Source organism: Macrotis lagotis, chromosome 8, assembly GCF_037893015.1.
Source record: "Macrotis lagotis isolate mMagLag1 chromosome 8, bilby.v1.9.chrom.fasta, whole genome shotgun sequence".
Classification (NCBI taxonomy): domain Eukaryota; kingdom Metazoa; phylum Chordata; class Mammalia; order Peramelemorphia; family Peramelidae; genus Macrotis; species Macrotis lagotis.
The window spans coordinates 45,868,793-45,891,960 of NC_133665.1; the positions used below are offsets into that span (position 1 = coordinate 45,868,793).

At 39.4% G+C, this 23,168-nt stretch overlaps 1 protein-coding gene across 7 annotated transcripts in view; it reads left to right on the plus strand.

Annotated features, from left to right (window-relative positions):
• GRID2IP (Grid2 interacting protein) overlaps nucleotides 1-23,168 on the plus strand; it is an 898,914-nt gene that overhangs the window by 835,233 nt on the left and 40,513 nt on the right. For 4 of the 7 annotated variants that reach the window (XM_074196787.1, XM_074196786.1, XM_074196792.1 and 1 more), the window contains 8 exons: nucleotides 3,661-3,768; nucleotides 4,778-4,878; nucleotides 5,286-5,400; nucleotides 7,983-8,317; nucleotides 9,065-9,478; nucleotides 11,576-11,663; nucleotides 21,134-21,223; nucleotides 22,421-22,617. In XM_074196787.1, coding sequence (XP_074052888.1) covers nucleotides 3,661-3,768; nucleotides 4,778-4,878; nucleotides 5,286-5,400; nucleotides 7,983-8,317; nucleotides 9,065-9,478; nucleotides 11,576-11,663; nucleotides 21,134-21,223; nucleotides 22,421-22,617 — 1,448 coding nt within the window. The remainder of the gene's footprint in view (nucleotides 1-3,660; nucleotides 3,769-4,777; nucleotides 4,879-5,285; nucleotides 5,401-7,982; nucleotides 8,318-9,064; nucleotides 9,479-11,575; nucleotides 11,664-21,133; nucleotides 21,224-22,420; nucleotides 22,618-23,168) is intronic. The other 3 variants (XM_074196789.1, XM_074196788.1, XM_074196790.1) reach the window with 3 other exon arrangements.

Genomic DNA, 23,168 nt, shown 5'->3' on the forward strand with positions numbered 1-23,168 from the left:
TTAAATGCCAACTATTTTCCAGGAACTAAGATTCTTTTCTCCAGTTTCTGAGAAGTTTGATAATTCTTCAGTTTTTTCTCTTTGTATGCTAAAATTCAATTCATCTTTTTTCTTCTTAGCTTTATTCTATATTCTTACTTTTATTTTATATTTTCTCCTCTGTCAAAAATTATATTTTTTCATTGAATGTTATTAGCTTGTGTTTTTCAGTAATATTTCTAAATTTTTCACTGTTTATTTCAGCTTGTGGGTATATGGGTTTTTCTTTTACTAATTTCATTTTTTTCTTTGATTCTATCAGTATTTTAAACAGCTTTTGTGTTAAAAATTCTATTTTCTGGTGCTTAATTTAATGCTGATAGAATATATTTTTTTTTCATTTTTTATTGATATTTTTTTGTTTTTGCGATGCAATGGGCTTAAATGACTTGCCTAAGGTCACACATCTAGGTAATTATTAAGTGTCTGAGGCTGGACTTGAATTCAGGTTCTCCTGACTCCAGGGCCAGTACTCTATCTACTGTGCCACCTAGCTGTCCTTTGAATATATTTTTCATGTAACATTACAGCCTATAACATTTTTATTATACCAGAATTCTTTTGTTATCTGTTCATTTATTTAAGATATTTTTCCTCTAAAAAAGTTTTAGCCTTCCTGCCTTCACTTTTTTTTTTAGATTTTTCAAGGCAATGAGGTTAAGTGGCTTGCCCAAGGCCACAGGCTAGGTAATTATTAGGTGTCTGAGGTCAGATTTGAACCCAGGGATTCCTGACTCCAAGGCCGGTGCTCTATTCACTGCACCACCTAGCCGCCCCCCACCTTCACTTTTAAAGGATTGTATCACTATTTTGCATTCATTCTCAGTTCCCTGCACTTACTTTCATCTTTTATACATTTTATGAAATCAAAGTTAATCACTAATTTTCTTATGCATCTACATTTTTCTTTAAGACAACTCCTCTTTTTTTTTCTCATCACTGGAATAGATTACATCTTCAGATTTTCATTTCCATAAGAAATTCAATCCCTTTTCATCTAATTTTCCTTGTAGATTTTCTGAATGCTTTAAATCTAGAATATATACAACAGGCTATACTCAGTTTTCTTCTCTTTATCTTGAAATTCAAGATATTGCCTATTCTCTTATATTGATTTTACAGAATGTTTTTATTTTTTAATAAAAGTAATACATCTACTTTGTCTTTTCATACTTTTTATGAAACTTTATATGATAACATGTGAATGTCTCTCCCACTCACAATGTGTGTATTCATTCTGAAAGGCTTCTTTTAAAGGATTTCTGTAGGAATACCTATTTCATCCTACCTCAGAGCCTAACTATACAAATTGCAGCTCTTCTCTTCAGGTCAGTTATTATCACCTTCTGCTCTTGTGGTGCTCTCAGACCTACACCTTCAAGCAAGGTGAGGTAGCTGGATAGCCACAAAAGTTAGATCACTGGTCTTGGAGTCAGGTAGTAGAATTTCAAGTCCTCCTACTTAGCTATCTGACCTTGAGCAAATCACTATGCTCTCAGCTTCAGCTTCCTCCTCTATAAAATGAGGGAGTTGGACTTGATAGCTTCAAAGTGGGTCCTTCCAGCCAAAAAATGTATTGCTCAGACCTGCCTAATTAAGGCAGTATTAGGTAGTATTACTGGCACATCAGACCAGGTAAAAAGTCACTACATTAGAAATTTAGATCATGAAGCTCTCTGGTTGACACAGTTACCAGTTTTCCCTTCTCTAAGGTCAAACTCTTTTATGCTGAACCTGGAACCATCAGTGCCCATTAGTCAGTCAAATGTCCTAAGATACCTATGATACAGGCCAGGATGTATTCTTCCTTACTGACTCCAGGCACCTGGTCCTCTAGTGCAGGAGCTTACTATCCTAGAGAATCTTTGGCGAGGTAGGAAAGAATGAGGAATAAATCCCTTGGGGTCAGAAGGAGACATCTACTTCCCAGAACACAGAAGGCTTTCTGACTGGAATGGTTTGCTATTTCCTTCTCTAGCTCCTTTTACAAATGAGAAAACTAAGGCAAACAAGGTTAAGTGACTTTCCCAGGGTCATACAGCTAGTAAGTGTCTGAGGCTAGATTTGAGCTTAGAAAAAATGAGTCTTCCTGATCCAAAGTTCAGTGCTCCATCTACTACGCTTCCTAGCTGCCCCTTTCTAAACTTGGAGCCAAATTCTAATCACCTCTCTTTTTTTCCTTGACTCTGATCATTGTGTGTGTGTGTGTGTGTGTGTGTGTGTGTGTATGTGTATGCATGCATGTGTGTGTGCACACATGAGTGTGTGTGTGTATGTGTGTCTGTATGTGAGTGTGTGTGTGTTTGGATGTGTGTGGGTTTTTAAGTGAGTATGTTTTTTCACAGCAGGGAGTTGCTACTTGGCCTGATCCCATTTAAAATAAAAAGCAAGCAATGCTTTGCCCGTTGTCCCACATGCATCCTGGCAGCTGTGTGATATGCCCAACACCAGAGGGTGCTCAAGGTAGTGGCAAAGTTTCCTTTAGCTCTTGGAAAATATTGCCTCTGTCTTTCAGCCCCTGTGTCTTTGGAAGTGTCAGCTGTCCACCTATTAGAGCTACAATTCTCAAAGCATAATCTGAGACCCCTGAAAGTGTTCAATATACTTTTTGTGAGTTCCACAAGGTCAAAACTATTTTCATAATACTGTTTTAATTTCTGATAAGAAAATTTCAATAGATATAACTCATTTTATATAGAAAGTGTGTGTGTCCTTTGGAGGGGGAGGGAGTGAGTCTTAAATAATTTTTTAAAGTGTAAAAGGGTCCTGAGACTAAAAAACTTGAGAATTGATAGTCTAGAGAGTGTATGGTTTAGTATGGAATTATCCAGTAAGAATCTTAGCTCACAAACACCCTTTTTATCCTAGTCAGCTGTATCTCAGTGAATCCAACTCATGTGACCAAAAATACCCTTCCACACATTGCCTTTGAAAAGTCCAAATGTTAGGCATAATGGCCTAATGGAAAGAATATCTGACTAGTTGTCAAGAGGCCTCAGTTTTGGTCCTGGTTTTGCCATTAATTTGCTTGGGCAAGTTTCTTCCATTCTCTGGACTTCAGTTTCCTCCTCTGTCAAATGAGGGGTTTGGACTCTATAACTTCCAAGATCTTATCAAGTGCTAAAGTTCTAATTCTATGATTTCTGAAAGATAAATCACCCAGAATAGTATTTTATTAAATATGTATTTTTGCATAGAAGAGAAGGGGCAGGAAGGGTTGATGAATGGGATCATTGGGTAACAGTCATAGGCACCCTTTTCCCAAAAACAATGGTAGATTTGATTTGTTTACCATTCTCAGTTCAAAGGGTGGAAGCAAAGGGGTGTGTGTGTGTGTGTTTGTGTGTGTGTGTGTGTGTGTGTGTTTGTGTGTGTGTGTGTGTGATGACCGTTAGATAGCCAGATCATTGGGGCCACCTACATATAGGGTACTCCCACTAAAAGAACAGCATGGTCCCAGTACAGCAGTAGGAGGTGCATTTGGGAACACTTATCACCAAATAACCAATGCTCTGGATTGAGAAGATTCTGAGAAAATCCCAAGAACATCCAGCTAAAGTCTCCCTGGAACAGGTGGGCTCTCCAGAGGGACAATAACCATGACTCTATGCTCTCTTACAGCTGCATCAGAGAGCGAGTCAGAAGAGAGACCTCAGAGCTCCCTACGGATGCCCTCCATTTGCCGGGGAAGCATGAGAAATCAGGGTTCAGAGGGAGTCAACAGTGGAGGTAAGGAGATATAATGGATCATTTGGGGGGGGACAAGGGAGAAATGAGACATTTGGGGTTCCAGAGTCATTGGTAAGTCTTCTCCATCCTTGCTTTTACCACATGCTGCTCTAATAAATATCTTAATCAAGAGCAGCCCAGTAGTGGAAGTGATAAGGACGATAATATAGCAAGTCCTAAAAGGTTCCTATGATAGGAGAGAGCCAGTGTAACAGCCTGCAGAATGGAGAGCCAAGGACTAGATCTTAGTACTTAAGGAAGAGGGTGGGTGAAGGAGGCCCTTTGCCTTCTCCCCCTCCCCCCTCCACTTGTTCCTCCCTTTGCCTGGCACTGCGAGACTGCCAGCTTGGAAGAGATAAACAAGTTATTCATCACTGTTTTTTGGTCGCTGAAGTATGATGGGAAATCTGGCACAGAATCTGTGGATCTCTAAACCATTCCCCCCCCCCTCTCCTAGTCCCTCCCCCTCCCCCTCCTGGTCCCTTCCCCAACTCCCTCTAAAGGACCTGACTATCAGGCATCATGGAAAGAAAAACTAGACTGCTAACAGGAGTCCCGGGCCTTTAGCCTTGGTTCTGCCACTGCTTTACTGTGTGATCTTGGGCAAGTCACTTCCTTTCAGTTTTGCCCTCTGCAAAATGAGTGGTTTGGCCTTCATGACCTCCAAGCTCTCATCTAGCTGGAAAGTTCTGATTCTGTGATCTCTGAGAGAGATTCCTATTGCCTGAGTGTTTGGTCCACCACAAAATCTAGGACCATGTCTCATAGCCAAAGGCTCTTTTCCATAGGATTTCAAATTTCTGTAGGTCTTTACAATTTACAAAACACCTTCTTTGCAGCAACTCTGTAAATCAGATGGTACTAGGAATATTGGCTCTATTTTACTGAAGGGGAAACTGAGGCTCAGAGCAGCTTAAGTAGAAGAATCTGCCTCTTCTGACTCCAAGTTCAGGATTTTTTTTTTACTTTATTATGTTGAACACTTAACTTCTTTCCTATTTTTTTCCAGTAGGTCCTTGTGAAAGTATGGAAATCCCTATCCCTGTGACCCCTGGAGAGCGCCAGGCTGGGGATGGTACATCTCTTCCAGAAACTCCAAACCCTAAAATGGTTTGAATTTTCTACTTATCTTCAGTCCTCTCTTTTCTTCCTTTACTGTCCTCATCACCACCATACTATTACTTTATCCATTCTTTCCTTCTTCTCTTCTCCTTCTACAATATCTAAGAGCTGGGTTGGTCTAATAAGGATTAGTGGTCTTTATTATCCAGGAAGGGATGGTAGAATGGTCAAGAGAATTATAATTGGGAGCCTCTTCCAGGAACAAAAAAGGGAAGGTTTCCACCTAGTCAAACGGCTCTTATACACACCTCACTCATGCGCATTACCTGAATTATGTCCTCATAACTGTCCTTAAAGAAAATCAAGTCTACAAGACCCACAGTCTTTGACTGAAATGTTAATGAAAGTGAAGTCTGTAGTACCAGATTCTTGATGGACCACTTTCTTCCCTGCAGATGTCGGCTGTTTATGCAGAGCTGGAAACCCGGTTGAGCAGTAGCTTCAAAGGAAAAATGGGAAGTATATCCAAACCCAGAGCTTCCCCCCCAGTGGTTGAACCAAGTATCCCAGGTATTTTCTTTGTATCCCTGCCCATGACTTCTTTCTTTATGTGTATATGTGTAGGCTGGGGATGGGGATGGGGCAGGGAGAGAAAAATACTATCCATATCCTTGCTTTCCTTATGATGATGCTAGTCTAGATCTATTAGATCAGAACGTGGCTTATGCATTTTCTTCTATTTAGTAATAGTAGTATTCAAAATATTTATTATTAAAGGACAGTTTCCTATCTTTGAACAATAGGTTGCAGTTTATAAATCCTTTTAACTTACACTCAAATCATAGATTATCAGTAAAAAAGGGACCTCCAAAGTTTGTTTATTTCAGCCTTTACAAAAACATGATTCCCATCAACAGCCTCTCTTGAAAAGTACTCATCTGGGGAAGCTAGGTGGCGTAGTGGATAAAGCACCGGCCTTGGAGTCAGGAGTACCTGGGTTCAAATCTGATCTCGGACACTTAATAATTACCTAGCTATGTGGCCTTGGGCAAGCCACTTAAACCCATTTGCCTTGCAAAATCTAAAAAAATAAAAATAAAAAAAAGTACTAATCTACCCCAAAGAGATCAAAGAAAAAGGAAAGTATATATACAAAAATGTTTATAGCACTCTTTTGTAGAAGCAAAGAATTGGACACAAATGAGATGCTCATCAACTGGGGAATGGCTAAACAAGTTTTTGAATATGATTGTGATGGAACTACTACTGTGCTCTAAGAAATCTTAGGGAATGGGGCAACTAGGTGGTGCAGTGAATAGAGCACCAGCCCTGGAGTCAGGAGAACCTGAGTTTAAATCTGACCTCAGACAGTTAATAATTACCTAGCTGTGTGGCCTTGGGCAAGCCACTTAACCCCATTGCCTTGCAAAAAAAAATCTTGAGGAAGATAGTTTCTAAAAAACATGAAAGATCTATATGAACTGATGCAAAGAAGTGAGAAAAACTAAGGGATCATTATATAAAGTAGCAATTTTGTACTGATGATCAACTGTGAAAGATTTAGCTATTTTGATCAATATGATGAATCAAAGCAATTCCAAAGGACTCATGATGAAAAATTTCTATCCACCTCCAGGGAAAGAAAATCCTGAGTGCAAATCAAAGTTTAGTTTTCTCACTGTTTTCTTTTTCTTGGTTTTTTTCTAATGTGATTAATACAGCAATGTGTTTTGAATGACTTCACGTGTATAATGGTATCATATAGCTTGCCATCTCAGTGTGTGAGGAGGGGCAGGAGAGAAAAAGAATTTAGATATTAACTAAATAAATACATCCAAAACAGAAGGGTGGTCATCCAACCTTTGCTTGAGGATCTCCTATGATGAAGAATTTACCCCCAGCCCATTTCAAGGGAGGGCATTTCCATTCCTACCTTATAATTAGACACTTTCTAAAGTGTGAGCTACATTCTGTCTTCTTATAACTTCTTCCCATTGCTCCTAGTTCTACCTTCTAGAGTCAACCACAAGTCTAATCCATTTTCCATATGAGGATCCTTTAAATAATCAAAGACAGTGACCATATACCCCACTGTTTTCTTTTTTCCAGGATAAATATTTCAACTTCCATCACCCAATACTTGTTTTATTTGATTTTGAGTTTACTAGCCTTATGGACTGGCTCATTGCTCCTTTCAATATGATCCCATATCTAGACAGTAGTCTTGAGGTGATCTAACAAGGGCAGAGTATGATGGGAAGTTACCTCCCTTGAGCCTGTTTTTCAGGTCCCTTCTATTAATCAGTCTAAAATGGCACTGACAAGGGGTGGCTAGGTGGTGCAGTGGATAGAGCACCAGTACTTGAGTCAGGAGGACCTGGGTTCAAATCCGACCTCAGACACTTAATAATTACCTAGCTGTGTGGCCTTGGATAAGCCACTTAACTCCATTGCCTTGAAAAATCTAAAAAATAAAAAAATAAAATGGCACTGACAATTACCTAATCCTTATAACCACTCTTTTAAGGAGTTGGGGATGCATGAATTGACACATTTAGTCTCCAATATATATACTTCTCAAGTCAGACCTAGTGGCAAAAGAAGTTGGGCCAGCATCCTCATGATCTTATATAATAGTAAAGGACTGTCCAATTTCCTTTGTTTTGATCTTTAAGTAGTTGATGAAGAGATTCTGATATCTCCCTAGATATTTTGGGTCTAACTTATGAAATTATTAACTGCTTTTCTATTCTTGTAAAATCCTATTGAAAATTCAAAGGGTTCCAAGTCTCCCTCCTCTTTCTCCCCAAGAAACTCCTCATTCTCAATTCTTCTTCAATCATTTGTTCTTAAGAAGGTGAGCTTTATAGGGGCAGCTAGGTGACACAGTGGAAAAGGGATGGCTAGGTTGAGCAGTGGATAGAGCACCGCTCTGGAGTCAGGAGTACCAGAGTTCAAATTCAACCTCAGACACTTAATAATTACCTAGCTACCTTGAGCAAGCCACTTAACCCCATTGCCTTGCCAAAAAAAAACCTAAAAGTAGGAATGCCTAGCCTAGTGACTCCAAGTCCAGTCTTCTTTCTCTTAACATATCACTGAATGAATGAAGGGATGAATGACCAAATTCTCTTGTGTTGCTTCATTTGTAGGGGCCCGGAAGACTGGGTCAACCATCTCATGGCCGAATGATCCTCTCCCACCCCAGCCCTGCTATTATCACCCCTGTCCTGGGAGTCTCCCCTCCCCAAGCAGCACAGAATCCCACCCCTACGTCAGCCTGGACAGCAGCCCAGCTCCTTCTCCCCAGCTCACAGCTGTGGCGAACAGCCCCAGCCCCCCCACCTGCAGGAAAAAACTCTTCACTTTCTCAAGACCACCACGGAGTCGGGACACAGATCGCTTTTTGGATGCTCTTAGTGCACAGTTGGGAGCCAGAGTTACCATGGTGGATGACTTTCTCACCCCTGAGAATGACTATGAAGAGGTAAGAACCGAAAGGCCCCATGCCACAGGGGTGAGGGCAGATGACAGCTCCTGACCCTATTGGTACCAATAGGAAAGATTCCTGCAGATGCCCAACTCTGGAGCAGGCACTTCCAAGATCATTAGAGTTGAAGGAAGAGGCATCTAATTGGGCTCACTGGGATGCACTAATAGACCCTTGAAGTTGGTGAGCACATCATGTCAAAGTCTTCTCTTCCCAAGTTCCTTTAAAGTTTCCTTATGTGATAAGATTTTGAGTCTCCATCCTAAATCTCCTTCTCCTGTTAATGTTCTTCCTAAAATATAATACCCACAACCAGACAGATACGTATCATGACCAGGGCAGAGTCAATAATACTGTGTACCTCTCCCCATCTTTTAATGGTACCCTTCTTCTAGAGGCAGGCTCAAATTCTGTCTCTTATACTGTGACCCTTGGCAAGTCACTTAAGCTTGGTTTGCCTCAGTTTTCTCATCTGTAAAATGAAGCAATCATAGCATCTACCTGCAAAGAATCTCCTTTGAAGATCAAATGAGATAATTGCAAAGCTTTTAGCACAGTACTAAGTACTATAGAAAAGTGAGTTATTACATCTTTGGTCCTATTAGCTAGGTAAGCCCTATTTCTCTAATAGGGCAATTTTACTTCTCAAACTGTCCTTGTTATTTCAGTGCTCCTAAGGTACTAAAGCCTCAGCTTTTCCTTTTCTCTCTCTCTCTCTGTCTCTTTTTTTTTTATTTTTAACAGATGAGTTTCCTTGACGACCAGGGCAGCTATGTGACCAATGATCTGAGCAGTGTCAGCGAATATGTCAGTAGCAGCGAGGAGGGCAGCTCACTAACCTATTCTTCCATCTCTGACCACATTCCCCCACCACCTCTCAGCCCACCTCCTCCACCCCCACTCCAATTCCATGACCCCAAACCAAGTCCCAGGAACCTTGATGGCCCTCTTAACACTGCCACCCTGGCCAAGCCACTTGGAGCCCACTCCCACCAAGTCCCTCCCCCTCCTCCACCACCTCTTCCCCCACCAGTCCCCTGTGCTCCCCCACTACTCCACCGAGGCCTTGGACATCGCCGCAGTGAATCAAATCACATGAGTGTGAAACGTCTTCGGTGGGAGCAGGTGGAGAACTCAGAAGGCACTATATGGGGCCAGGTAAATGCACAGTCCCAGCTCTTAGAAGACTGAGGCATTAGGAACTGTCTTTTACAAGGAACAAGGGAGTATTGAAGTGGGTAGAAGTTGGCTAATCTATTTTTGTTTATGAGGAGATTGGCTTTATTCTCCAGGTTGGGAAATTAAAAAAATAAAGGGGATAACTTAGAAGTCACACTGTTAAATACCTCTAGAGTTTCAAGTGGGCTAGGTTCTCATTAACAGTGCCTTACTTTAGGAATCTGAGCTGCTTAGACTAATTATCTCTTTCCCACAATTATAAACTTAATGAGGTCCCTCCCTAAGTATCCTTAATATCTCAGGAACCTAAAGATAAAGACATCTTTCTGGCTTGAGATTCATTTGGGTGTTCTGAAGAAAAGTCCCCAACTCATACATCTTGAAAGTAAGTGTAAGAATCCTCATAAGTGTGGACGAGGAATTCCCATAATTACAAGGCATCTGAAAAACAAAACAATATTCCTTTCAATAAACTGCTTTAAGGCCATGACTATAATCAGAGCATTAATATTATAGTCAATCCTCACTGATTCTTAAAAACTAGGCTAATGGTAAAAGATCTTTTTTCACTCAAAAAGCCAAATTGCACTTTAAGAAGACGCCATTAATCTACAAACTATAATAGACAATAGAAATTAGACTCATGGAATGTCAGAGCTGGAAGGTACCTTAGTGATTATCTAGTCCAGACACCCCAATTTCCAAATGAGAAAATGGATGTGCAGGAAGATGGAGTAACTTGCTCAAAGTAAATTAGTAATAGAACCAAGACTCTATTCTGGATCTTTTGCCTCCCTGTTTCATGTTCTGGATCCAAGAGTGGCATAAATAGATCTAGATATCTACACAGATAACTATATATATATATATATATATATATATATATATATATATATATGTGTGTGTGTGTGTGTGTGTATATGTATATTTATACATATATATATCTTGAAGTTAAAATGCTTAAAAAATTTATTTTCTCCATTCAAATTCATATATACACACAAAAAGGAAGTTTCAAAACCAGAAAATTTTTACATTTAAATTTATAAAATTTACAGAATTGAAAAAATCATAAATAAGTAAGTCAAGGCACAAAAAATTTATAAATTAGCAAATTAATAAATTTATTATTATTTATTAAGCATTGTAAACACAAAGAAAGGAAAAACAGTAGCTGATCTCAAGGAGTCCATAATCTAGAGGAGACAACATTTAACCAGCTTTGGACAAACAAGATATAAACAGGGTATTAGGAGGAGGGTCTTATTAATTAAGAACTTTCAGCATTGTTGTTATTTATTCTTTTGTTGGAGTACCTCATCTCTGACTGCAGGCATATTTTATCAAGTTGTATAAAAATATTGATTCACACAAGGATTCTTACAATGTATAAAATCACTTTGAATCAGGGAACTGTTTTGCTGAATTTTTGTGTAACTTCATATCCAGGCCATGGTAGTAATTAAAAAATAAAAACGACATAAAATCAAAGAACAATTAAAACAATTTAGTCAATGATTGCCTATTCACATTATATTATCCTATTTCCTTCTCAATTAGTGTTTTTGCAGAGATGCATGCAAAAAGTCTACTTTGAGTCGCATAGGTCTTACATTTAGCTTGAGCGTGTACCACTCTAGTGAACTGAAAACTCAGAGGTGGGAATCAGGAGTCCTGGGGTTTGAGTCCCATCTGCTAATAAATTTCTTTGGGCAAATCTTTTCACCTGTCTCATTAATTTCTCATGTGTAACATGTCATGCTGCCTCTGAACTTGTGGTTAATTCCATAGCTTTATTGAAACTGTACATCATAGTACATTGTTCCCTATGAATTCAGGGATTTCTCCCAATGACTTCAGGAATTTTTACTTTCAGATTAGTCATCCACTTTTGAAAGGTTCCACTGACTTTAGTAAGCATAATTCACCTCCCCCACTAAGCCTTCTAGTTTAGGAGGTGTGAAAACTCCTTCCACCAATATGGATCAATAAATCAATGAACAAACATGTTCCATGATATCCCAATATGGTATTCAAGGAACCATTCTCTCTCCTGCCCCTCTCCCTATTTTTCAGCTTGGGGAAGATTCGGATTATGACAAATTGAATGACATGGTGAAATATTTAGACCTGGAGCTCCACTTTGGGACCCAAAAGCCAGCAAGTAAGTGACCCAGTATACTTAAAGGGATATGAGAAAGGTTGAGGAGCAAGAAAAAACAGATTCCTTTTCATCAGATTGGTTGGGAATGGACTCCCTGAGTTGACTAAATAGTTTGGAATGTTTTTAGGCCAACCTGATTTGGGAGGGGTGGTCCTGAGAGAAGGATGAAAGGCTACTCAAATGTTCCTTTTGCTTCTAGTAGTGTTGTAACCCATTTAACTTTTACAAAATTCCTCTCTCAGTTCCCTCATCTGTATATTGGGAAGAGCAATATTTTCATTTCACAAAGTTGTTGTAGCTCATAAACTGCAAAAGTGTTATAGGAAAAATAAGGTATTGTTATTATTTTACATTTAGTCATTATATTCACTCCTAGATTAATAATCCTACTGGGCCATCTATGTCTTTAAGCACAAATAAAGAGAGGCTGGGAAAGTCCAAGATCAGCCACCTCATATATGCTAATAACTATATCCTTATAGACAAGCATAAAAGGCCTTATCTGAAACTTATCATTTTTAGTGGTGACCAGGCTGGCGCCATCATCTCTGGATGTACCCAGAGCAATTGTGGCATCTTTTTTCATAATTGGGTATTGGGGAAAGTGTACATTTCTTGGACTGGCAGGGTGAAGGACCAATATAATCTTCTTTGCCCTTTATAACAATGACTCCCTTGGTTCCCACTGCCTGAAGATCAGGTAGTTCAGGCACTCCTAAGGGAAATTAGGGCTGTCTAGGCTTTCTGCCAATGACTCCAGCCCCAGCCACTAGTGTTCCAAGCATTGGGTGGGGTCATTCTCCTGAATCTCAGTTCCAATTTACCACTAAGAGTCAGATTAGCTTTTATAAAGGAATATTTACTTCAAAGATATACCTAAGTGGTCCCTCCTACATCCCATATCACCTTATTCTCTGGGAAGGGGAAAGGGATTAGGGTCACAGTTTACCTCAGTTTCTATGGAATACAGTTTCAGTTTCCAAGCCCAAAATCTCCCTTGGACTCAAGTCCCAGGCATCCTGGCTTCCTAAGGCTTTTATGCTAGGCTTCTAGGTTGCTATGGTTTGAACTCCTGGGTCTAGTTGGGTATTATTGTCTTTATTTGAAACTGAGAAAGACAAACAAAACAGAGCAGAAAGAGAAATACCTCAAGTCACAAGGCTTAAAAGGAGAGGGGAGGAGGAAAATATCTCCTCACCCCTTTTCCATGATGCCTTCACTACGGATGAACTATATATCATTCTCACCCTTGGGATGCCATAGTAATAAATACTCAAGAGAGGGATCCTTTCCCAATATGGCCAGTTTTAAAAGGTGCAACCTGTTCTGGTTACATAATTAATCAAAGGAAAAAACTCCTAATCATACTGTAAGAAAATGCAGGGTACTTCCATGTTAGGTGATCTGCTCATGTAATATCTCTAGATACTATAGGAATTTGTCCTTCCCTACCTCTAATTTAGGGACAGCTACATAACTCAGTGGATAGAGGTCTTGATCTGGAGTCAGGAAAACTAATATTCCTGATTCAAATCCAGCCTCAGACACTTACTAGCTGTTGGACCCTGAGCAAGTTAAGTGAGCAATCACTTAACCCTGTTTGCCTCAGCTTCCTCATTTGTAAAAGGATCAAGAGAAGGAATGGCATACCACTCCAGTATTTTTGCCAAGAAAACACCAAAATGGGATCATGAAGGAATGAATGAACAAATGAATGAATGCAGTAATGTTATTGTTAATATGCTGGCTTAGGTTTTGCTAGTTTGGCTCTCATGGCTATTTATTTCCATGTTAGTAATCTGATGTGATTAGGGCAGGCTGCTCCTAGGTTTTCAGTGATGCTTTGAGTGTGGTCTCATGGACTGAATGACCAGACATCAGGAAGAAGAAACTAAGCTGTGTTCTGCTAAAATATCAGCTCCTTCTCTCTTAAAAAAAATACAAAACACCAAAACACTTTTATTAAGCTATTAACAGAGCCATATTAAGGAATCCTAAATGAGTAGTTCTTCAATATAAACATCCAAAAAATTTGAAGAGTTGGGTCAAATCTAAACTTTAATAGTTGATGACTTCCTACTGCTTACTCATATCACACTCTCTTGCCACCTCTGAAGCTGGCGCCGTTCCTGCTGCCACTACAGCCTCTTATGCCCCCATGGGTTCTAAAGCAGTCCTTATTCTCTCCAATAGGCCAGGCCAAGGTATGAACATGAGTCAGAGCTCATTTCCAGGGCTTTGTGAAGATGAAGGAATAGAGATAATATATGTTGCTGGTATTCTGAGTTTTAATTTGAAATCTGTATTTCTTAAAAACTGTTATAAATCCTACAAATAATAGGATTCAGAAGTAACAACTGAAGTCATAGTTCAACTACATCATAGTCAAAAAAAGGAGCTACCTATAGACCAAATGCAAATTAATGCAACCAAAAAACTAAGACCCTAACTATAGTGCATGTGAGAGTCTACACATGTGTGTAAAAATGTTATGTTTTCTATAGGAAAATGCATTTTTAAGTTCCAGAAATTAACTTGGAAACAATCTTTCAGACTACAGTAATTTGTGGGTCTTAAAACATTCATCTTTAGGTCAAATTTAAAAATAAATACCTAGATATCAGTACTATGAACACAATAAAGCCTGAGACTGTCTTTTGTCTTTTCTTTTTATCACTATCACTTAGCACACTGCCTGGCATATAGTAGACACTTAATAATTGCTTACTGAAATAACTTTACTTGACTTTCTCATTAAACCTCATCACTGCTTATTCAAATCTTGGTTTTAACCTCTAGTTCTCAGCCTTATTCCTTAATGAAATATCTCCTGTCCTTCAGATTTAGGAGTCAAATTCAGACTAGTTTGACAAAATGTCTCTAGGTTACTTCCCCAGTCACTATGACTTCCTTTTGATATAATCACTAAAATTTGATTCCTTTCTTTTTTTAAAAGGTAGAAATAATGAAAGGATGCCCTAAGTTTCCAGATCAACTTGATCTGCTTCTGCTATTGTGAAAGGGCTTTTTAAAATAAAACACTACCAAGCCTTTAAACATATTTTCAATTGGTCACAATAAAGAAAGAACTGGGCATTGGGCAGAGGAGGGAGAGCCCCAACCCCAGGCCTCACTGATTGCTATTAATTAGTTTGATATCTAATCCATTAATTAGTTTGATATTTAATCCATGATTGATTATTAACAGCAAATTAATTAATAGCATAATAGGATATTTAATAGCAAATAATCCACAATTACTCAGGAGCCAATTCTAAAATGCCGCAAGTGACTATAGAAGACTTAAGTTTACTAGGCTAGTAGTTTTCAAGAATATCAGGACTCCAATCAGCTGCCTCATGGTCCAATTCCAATTACCCCAACAGTCCCAGTTAGAATGACTTCAATTTCCTTTACTTCAAGATTTGTTCTGAGCTTTATTCTGAGCATCATTTCCATCACTTTGAACTCATAGACATCAAGTATGCAGGAAAGGACCCAACTCAACCAGCCTCCTTTCCCTTGTTACCTTTATCTTCTAGAAATATCACTTGGATAGATTTAACCATTTCAGATTATTTCTTGTTTTAGAGATTGATCACCCTGCAGGGCTTTAATTTTTGAGCTAAGTGCTCCATCTGTATCACCTGCCATTTTTACCTTACGGGGGTCCCAGTCTCTGCTGGACTATTCCCAGTGATTGGAAGTTCATTCCTTAAAAGACAGCCTATTCTATTGCTATACAGTTCTTTCGGAGCAAAGTTCCACATTGTTTTCCAGAATGGTTGAGCTAATCCATAGCTCTACAAACAGTGCACTAATGTGTCTGTTTTCCTATAGTCCTTCAAAATCTATCATTTTCCTCTTTTTTCATCTTTGCCAGTCTGATGGGTATGAAATAGAAACTTAAAGTTGCTTTAATTTGCATTTCTCTAATAATTAGTGATTTAGAACATTTTTATGTGGTTTTTTTAGTGTTGTTTTTTTTTTTTTTTTTGCTAGGCAATGGGGTTAAGTGGCTTGCCCAAGGCCACACAGCTAGGTAATTATTAAGTTTCTGAGGTCAGATTTGAACTCAGGTACTCCTGACTCCAGGGCTGGTGCTCTATCCACTGCGCCACCTTTATGTGATTTTTTGATAACTCATATTACTTCCTTTGAAAATTGCCCCATTCATACTTTTGACCAATTATCTGTTGGGGAATGGCCCTTAGTCTTAAAAATTTGAATCAATTTCTTATGTATTTTATATAGGAGATTTTTATGAGAGAAACATGTTGCAAAGATTTTTCTTGTTACCTTCACCTTCTAATTTTAACTACGTTAGATTTGTTTGTATAAAGACTCTTGAATTTTATATAATCACAATTGTTTAATTTTATTTTATGTGATGCTATTACTTGTTTAGTCATGAACTCTTTCCCTCGCCACGGATTTGAGAAGTAATTTCTCCCTTGCTTCTCTTCTTTGTTTATGATGTGACCCTTTATGGCTAGGTCATGTATCCATTTGGAGCTTGCCTTGATATGTGGAATGAAATGTTGGTCTAAACAATTTTTCCTCGCATGTAAGCCAGATATCTTTAATTTTCAACTGGCCATCTTCTGTGACTAACCCAAAATAAATCTAGTTCCTTCCATGCTGATAAGTATTCAGGTAATTGAAGATTTACTGTTTTTCACCTACCAGATACAGAGACTCCTGGACCAAGGGGTAAAAGCTGGCCTCTTCCCAAATTTGTTCTGAGCAGTAAAATGGCTACACACACATATACACATCAACAAATTTTGCCATTACTAATTAATAGGATGTGAACTCTACCGAAATGAAGCAATCTGTGTTATAGCAACCATTATCTGAAGCAAAGGTTTACTTTGGCATGGATGACAATAAATCCCCAGTTTATTTATGTAATTCGTTTTTTTTTCTAAGATGATCTCTCAGGGAGTCTCTAAGATAGAGTGACAAAGCAGTTATGGTCCCCTCTGTGCTTTCTCAGAAGGTGGTCAGATTAGGTGCTTATGGAAGATTGGTTCCATGGAAATAGAAAACCAAGTATGAAAGCAAAACTTAAGGTTCAGAATATTTATCTACCACATAGGAGATAATAGAGTCAATTATAACATTGGGATTGAGGAGTCATAAATGTTTGTTCAGTTAGACAGCCAACAAACATTTATTAAGTTTTCTATGTACTAGGAAATATGCTGAGCTCCGGGATGTAAAGAAAAGCAAAAACAATTCCTGTTCTCAAGGGGTTCACATTCTTAAGGGAGAAACAATGTGTAAATAACTATGTACAGCAAACTAGATAGATGGAAAGTAATCTCAGAAAGAAGATATTAACATTAAGGGGGAATTGGGAAAGACTTCTAGAAGAAAATGGGATTTTAGGTGAGATTTGAAGGAAGCCAGGAGGCAGAAATGAGAAGGAGGGAGTTCCAGGTATGAGGAACAGTCTGGTGAAATGCCTGGAGGGAGGGGAAGAAATTCTGTTCTTCAGAACAGCAAGGTGGTCCATGTCAGTGGAACAAAAAAAATGTGTGGAAGGGTATCAGATATAAGAAAACTAGAAAGGTAGAAAGGAACCAGATGATGAAGGACTTTAAAAGTGGAGATAATAGGAATGTTGAGTAGAAGGGAGACATGGTCAAACTTGGGCTAAATAGAGGATAATCTGGAGTGAAGAGAATCCTGAAGTAGAAAGACCAACTGGCAGACCATTGTAAGTAGTCCAGGTATGAGGTGATAGGAGCTTGCTTCAGAGTGGTGGCCATGTCAGAAGAGAGAAGTGGGTAGCAGTTCAATTATGAATTGACAGGATGTGATAACAGATTATATATTGGTCTGTGAGTGAGGAGGAATCAAGGATAACAACTAGATTCCAAGCTCTGGTGACTGGAAAAATGGTAATAATGGGGAAATTTTAAAAAGGAAAGGTTCATAATAGCATTATCTCTTCTCCAGTTTTTTAGCTCTTAGATAAATCTGGCCAGAATTTTTGGAGTCCTCAAGAAAGAAGGTTTGGATCCTTCTATGCCTCTGGATTTCCATCCCTCACTTCTCACTAAAGTGAAGATCCCATCCAACCCCCTCCCCAACAATAGCAATAACCATCCCCTGCCTCTATGGAGATTTTCATTCTTTTGCTTACAAAAGAAAAGCACTTTATTTTTATATCTACAGATCTCATACTGCTCATCCTTAGTGACAAGATCAGGACTGTTTTCTTCCTGTCAGTGAATGTTGATGTTATACATTATTATTATCAGCCTTGTCCTATGTAAGAAAAGAGATATAGTAGTAGTTACTTCATTGTCACCCCTCTTGGACAATAATTAACTTCACCTAGTCTGGCAATAGGGTTCATCAGTTCTCACTACTGTTCAAAGAAGGACTGCTTCAGACTAGTTCCCTGGATCCCCACACACCAACCTATACAAATAGATCCCCTTCCAAAGGTATTTGTTCTCCTGGGAATACACAGATGCATTATATATCATTTGGGCCAATGCTTAAATGGACAATATCTGGAATAAATCAATTATCAATCAGTAAACATTTTTAAGGTACCGTGCCTGGGATACAAAAAAAGAAGCAAAAGGCAGATCCTGCCCTCAAGGAGCTTACAATCTGATTAGGGAGACAACAAATAAATATATACAAACAGGCTATTTACAGAATAGGAAGGCAGCTAGGTGGTGCAGTGGATAGAGCACTGACATTGGAATAAGGAGGACAGGAGTTTGAATCCATCCTCGGACGCTTGACTTATACTAGGTATAAGAATCACTTAGGCAAGTCATTTAACCCTGATTTCCTTGCATCCAGGGCCATCTCCAGTTATCCTGATTCATATCTGGCCACTGGAGGAAAAAGTGAAGCTAGTGACTTAGCACAGCATCCCCTCACTCAAATCCAATTCATATGCTTTTCATGGCATCACGTCCCTGATGTTGTGATCTTCAAAAATGAAGGACAAACTATGTATAGAATATGAAGTTATTAAATTTTGTTTTTCTATAGTATACATTATATATAATATAATTCAGTAAAAAGGGGACAGAACTAAAAATAAGAAGAGTTGGGAAAGGCTTTCTATAGAACATTGGATTTTAGTTGGGTCTTAAAGGAGCAAGGGGAAGACAGCAGGCAAAGATGAAGAGGGAGATATAGACTCCTACTAGAATGTCCCAACACCACATTCAAGAAGGACTGGAGCCACATATTTTGGGGAGCATCCCACATGTAGAGCCCAACAGTACATTTACCAATAATGACTTCCCATGTGAAAGCAGAAATGGGAAATTGGACTAAATCACCAGGGCATGCCTGATGCTTTATAAACAGCTAATGAAAACCTATTCTAACTTTTGGTCTTGTTCCAATGCCTTTGTACTTTTTCTATCCCACTGAGTTCACTTGTCATCTGGCTCCACTATGTTCTTGGAGAGGGGCAGTATCAGCCATCCCCTGCTGATGGGAGCCTCTGAGTATCAGTTTAATTTCAATTTGCCACTGTCTTCACTCAATAACAAACAGCCTCCTATGGGATAATATGGTTTTTTCCCTAAGTAGGACAAGTCTTGCTCATTCTTTTGTTCTTTAGTGCTACCTCATTTAGTGCTCAACAGCATTACTACCTAAGGCAGAATTAGGAGACTACACTGATCCTGTGGTAAATTCTGGTCTACTTCTAGGTACTGTAACCATCTAGACTGGCCTCTCTCCTACTTTGAAGATGATTACCCATAACTTTGGTAATTAGTTTAATCCTAGGTTTCAAAACCATGTCTAGGAACCCTATGATCAGGGACAAATTCTGAGTGTGTGTGTGCGTGTGTGTGTGTGTGTTTGTGTTTGTAGGAAGGTAGGAGTAATAACATTGATTGCAGGCATTTTCTTGTCATGTCAGAAGAGGGGACATCCCATTTCCCAGAGATTACTATGAGGAAAAGCCTCCCAAGAGAGGCTATGAGGAAAAGATAAACCCCAGAGCAGAAGCATCCCATTGGCACAACCTTGGAGGTGGCAGTTTGAAAATAGTTTGATTCAGGTTGATGGATAACCAAGAAGCAAGGCACAGGATCAGTGGGTAATATAGGGAGGAACCCCGCAGAGTGATGCTTTAAAAGGCATCTCCCTGAAGGTTGGCAACCTGGAGCAAAATCCCAGTTGCCTCATGCTAATTTTGACTCTCCTTGGTTTTCCCCAGTATTTATAGTGAAAGCGAGCAAGTGATCAAGAGTCAGGAACCATGGGTTTTACCATTTGCTGGCCATTTAGAGAATAAATCACTTCTCCTGGACCTCAATTTCTGCATTTGCAAGATGGGGGACTAGAATAGATGATTTTCTTGTAACTCTGTATTTGCATATAATTGAATATTTTAAAGTGACTTTTCCATTTTGTCCCAGGTCAAGATAGGAGTGACTGGGGAAAGGGGCATTTTGTGGTACTTAATCTAGTCATTCAGGACATGAGAGCCTGTAGAGATTACAAAAGGGCTTTTCCAACTCCCTAATAATATGGGGGATAAAATCTCTTGAGTACAGAGGCACCTCCCAAATTCCCTAAAAAGCTAGTAGGTGGCAATAACCCTGAGAGTATGTAGAAAAAAATTTAGGACTTAGAATTAGAGGGCCTATGCCTGAATGCTTCTCAGTTTCCTAACATGAAAAATGAGGTGAAACTTGCTGACTAGAAGCCCTCCCAGCTCTAGAATTGATCTGTGATCTTATAATCATTAGGGATTCTTGGACTTAGGATAGAAATCATTTGTCCTGGATGGCCAGAAATGAGGTGAAGAGTGAGGAGAGGTGGCTAGGTGGCACAGTGGATAAAGCACCAACCCTGGAGTCAGGAGTACCTGAGTTCAAATCCGACTTCAGACACTTGAAAATTACCTAGCTGTGTGGTCTTGGGCAAGCCACTCAATCCCATTACCTTGCCAAAAAAAACCTTATAAAAAAGATGAAAAACAATTTTATTAGGAAAACTGTTAGTATACTCAATTGTATCAACAACAAACCTATCAGAAATTATATACTCACATCACTAGATGCTGAAAAAGCTTTTGACAAAATACAGCATCCTTTCCTACTAAAAACACTAGAAAGTGTAAGAATAAATGGATTGTTCCTTAGAATAATTAGCAGTATCTATCTCAAACCATCAACAAGCATTATATCCAATGGGAAGAGGCTAGAGGCATTCCCAATAAGATCAGAGGTAAAGAGTGAGGAAGAGAAGAGGAAGCTTGTCCTGTGGTCTGTTGGATCTTACCTGTTGTTTTGTTTTTCCAGCTCAGGAGACCAGAGCTCAGAACTCTCCCAGTTCCAGGATGCTCAGAGAGATATGGCTCTCAGAGAGTTTTGCCTCTCTCTGGCTCAGTTAGTACCTACTTCTCATTCTCCTCTCCAGTGCTGGAGAAAACCAGCCACAACCTTATCTGTAATTAAATCTTTCAGTTTCTTTTCCAGAGCCAACACTTGCACCTGAGCCCTTTAAAAAGAAAGATGTGGTCGAGATTCTGTCTCATAAAAAGGCCTATAATACATGTAAGTAGATGTGTGCATATATGGGGGGGGCTGGGGTAGCAAAAGCAAATGGGATAATTTTGAGGCTCTCTCTTCCTGGAAAAATGAAGAACATAACACACAAATCTGATGGGATTAGTGACACAAATCAGAAAGGATTCCCATTTATTGTTGGAGTTCAGGAGCTAAGAGTAGTGGAGGCTCTTCATTTCACTAGTCACTTATTTGCCTTTGCTGTGTATACCAGAAACTGGAAGAATTGCTTGGGCAGTGCTACCAGAAGATTAAAATGTGATTTATTAAACAAATTTTTATTTGTTTATTTAAAAAAATAAATAAAAATGCAATGGAACACATAGATAATGTCAATATCTGGTTTTCTAAGTCAGTATGCAACCCATAGGCATCCTCACAGAAAGTTGAGTGACCATGTTTCTGTTTGAGTTTGACACCAGTGGTATAGACAGCATAGAAAAATGCCCAAGTTAATACCACCCCCAAGGCATTACAACTTTCATTTGGGGAAGAAGGTAATTTAACTCGGAAGGAGATGACTAGTGAGACCCAGGTAGCTTATCCCTGAAAGTTTTAAAGTACTTTGTTTTTGAACTGGACCTTTATTTTCATTGGAGAAGAAACTCCCTTTAATAATGCAAATGGGTAAGAGTGTTGAGAAGATAGGGGATTTGTCCAGGATCACACAACTTGCCCATGTCAGAGGTAGGACTCAAACCCAGATCTTCCTGGTTCTCAAGTACCCCACATCACCAATCTTTGAGTGTATTATATTATTGCTCCTTGATTGGAGTCTAGGAAGAAGGCTAGCTGAGACTACATAGACATTTGAAGTTCTCTGCAGGCAATAGGGCAGTATGGAAAGTGTATAGCCCCAGAAGACAAGAGCATGGGCTCCAGCTGTAACTCTCAGTCCTCTCCCCTGGACCCCAAGGTCCTCTCTCTCTCTAATGAGTGAGTTGCAATAGATGAACTCTAAGATTCTACCAGTTCTGGTAGTCTCTGATTCTCCTAAGCCTCAGTGGGATGTGAAACCCCAAGTGTCTATACCAGCAGACAAGATAGAACTCTCCACTTGACACTGAGGAGCTCCCAAGGCTTCCACTGGCCTTTCCTGAGGCTGGATGGTTGAGTAGCCAGGCAAACCCCTTTCCTCTCCCATCAAGAACTCTGTGTGGCTCTCCTTTCTCTCACACTCCCTAGCTATACTCATTGCTCACCTGAAGCTGTCTCCACCTGAGCTCCGTCAGATCCTCATGAACATGGAGAGCGAGAGGTTGGAACCCTCCCACCTCAAGCAGCTCCTCTTGTATGCTCCTGATGCTGAGGAAGAGAAGCGCTACCAAGGCTACAGGGACACCCCCAGCCAGCTCAGTGAACCTGACCAGTTTGTCCTACAGGTGATACACTAGAGTGCTGGTGGGATATGGGAAGTTTACCTGGCGGGGGGGGGGGGGGGGGCGGGTCTTTGTAGGCTCATTACCTTCTTTCAGCACTAATTTTTAGGGTAATGTTCCATTTTTAAAAATGCTAAATAGGGGCAGCTAGGTGGCGAAGTGGATAAAGCACCGGCCCTGGAGTCAGGAGTACCTGGGTTCAAATCCAGTCTCAGACACTTAATAATTACCTAGCTATGTGGCCTTGGGCAAGCCACTTAACCCCATTTGCCTTGCAAAAACCTAAAAAACAATAAAAAATATGCTAAATCATTATCAATGATAGATACTGAGCTGGAACTCAGGCCTCTCTAATCCTAATGCAATGTCTGAAACATTCCTCTGCTCCATTACATAGACAGGAAATAAGTTTTAAGTATCTGTGCTAAACACTCTATCTCATTAGAAACAACAACCTTGGAAGATAGGTGCTATCATTATTGTTCCTATTTTATAGTTGAGGAGATTAGAGAAGATGGAATTTAAATGACATGTTCAGAGTCATTCAACTTGTA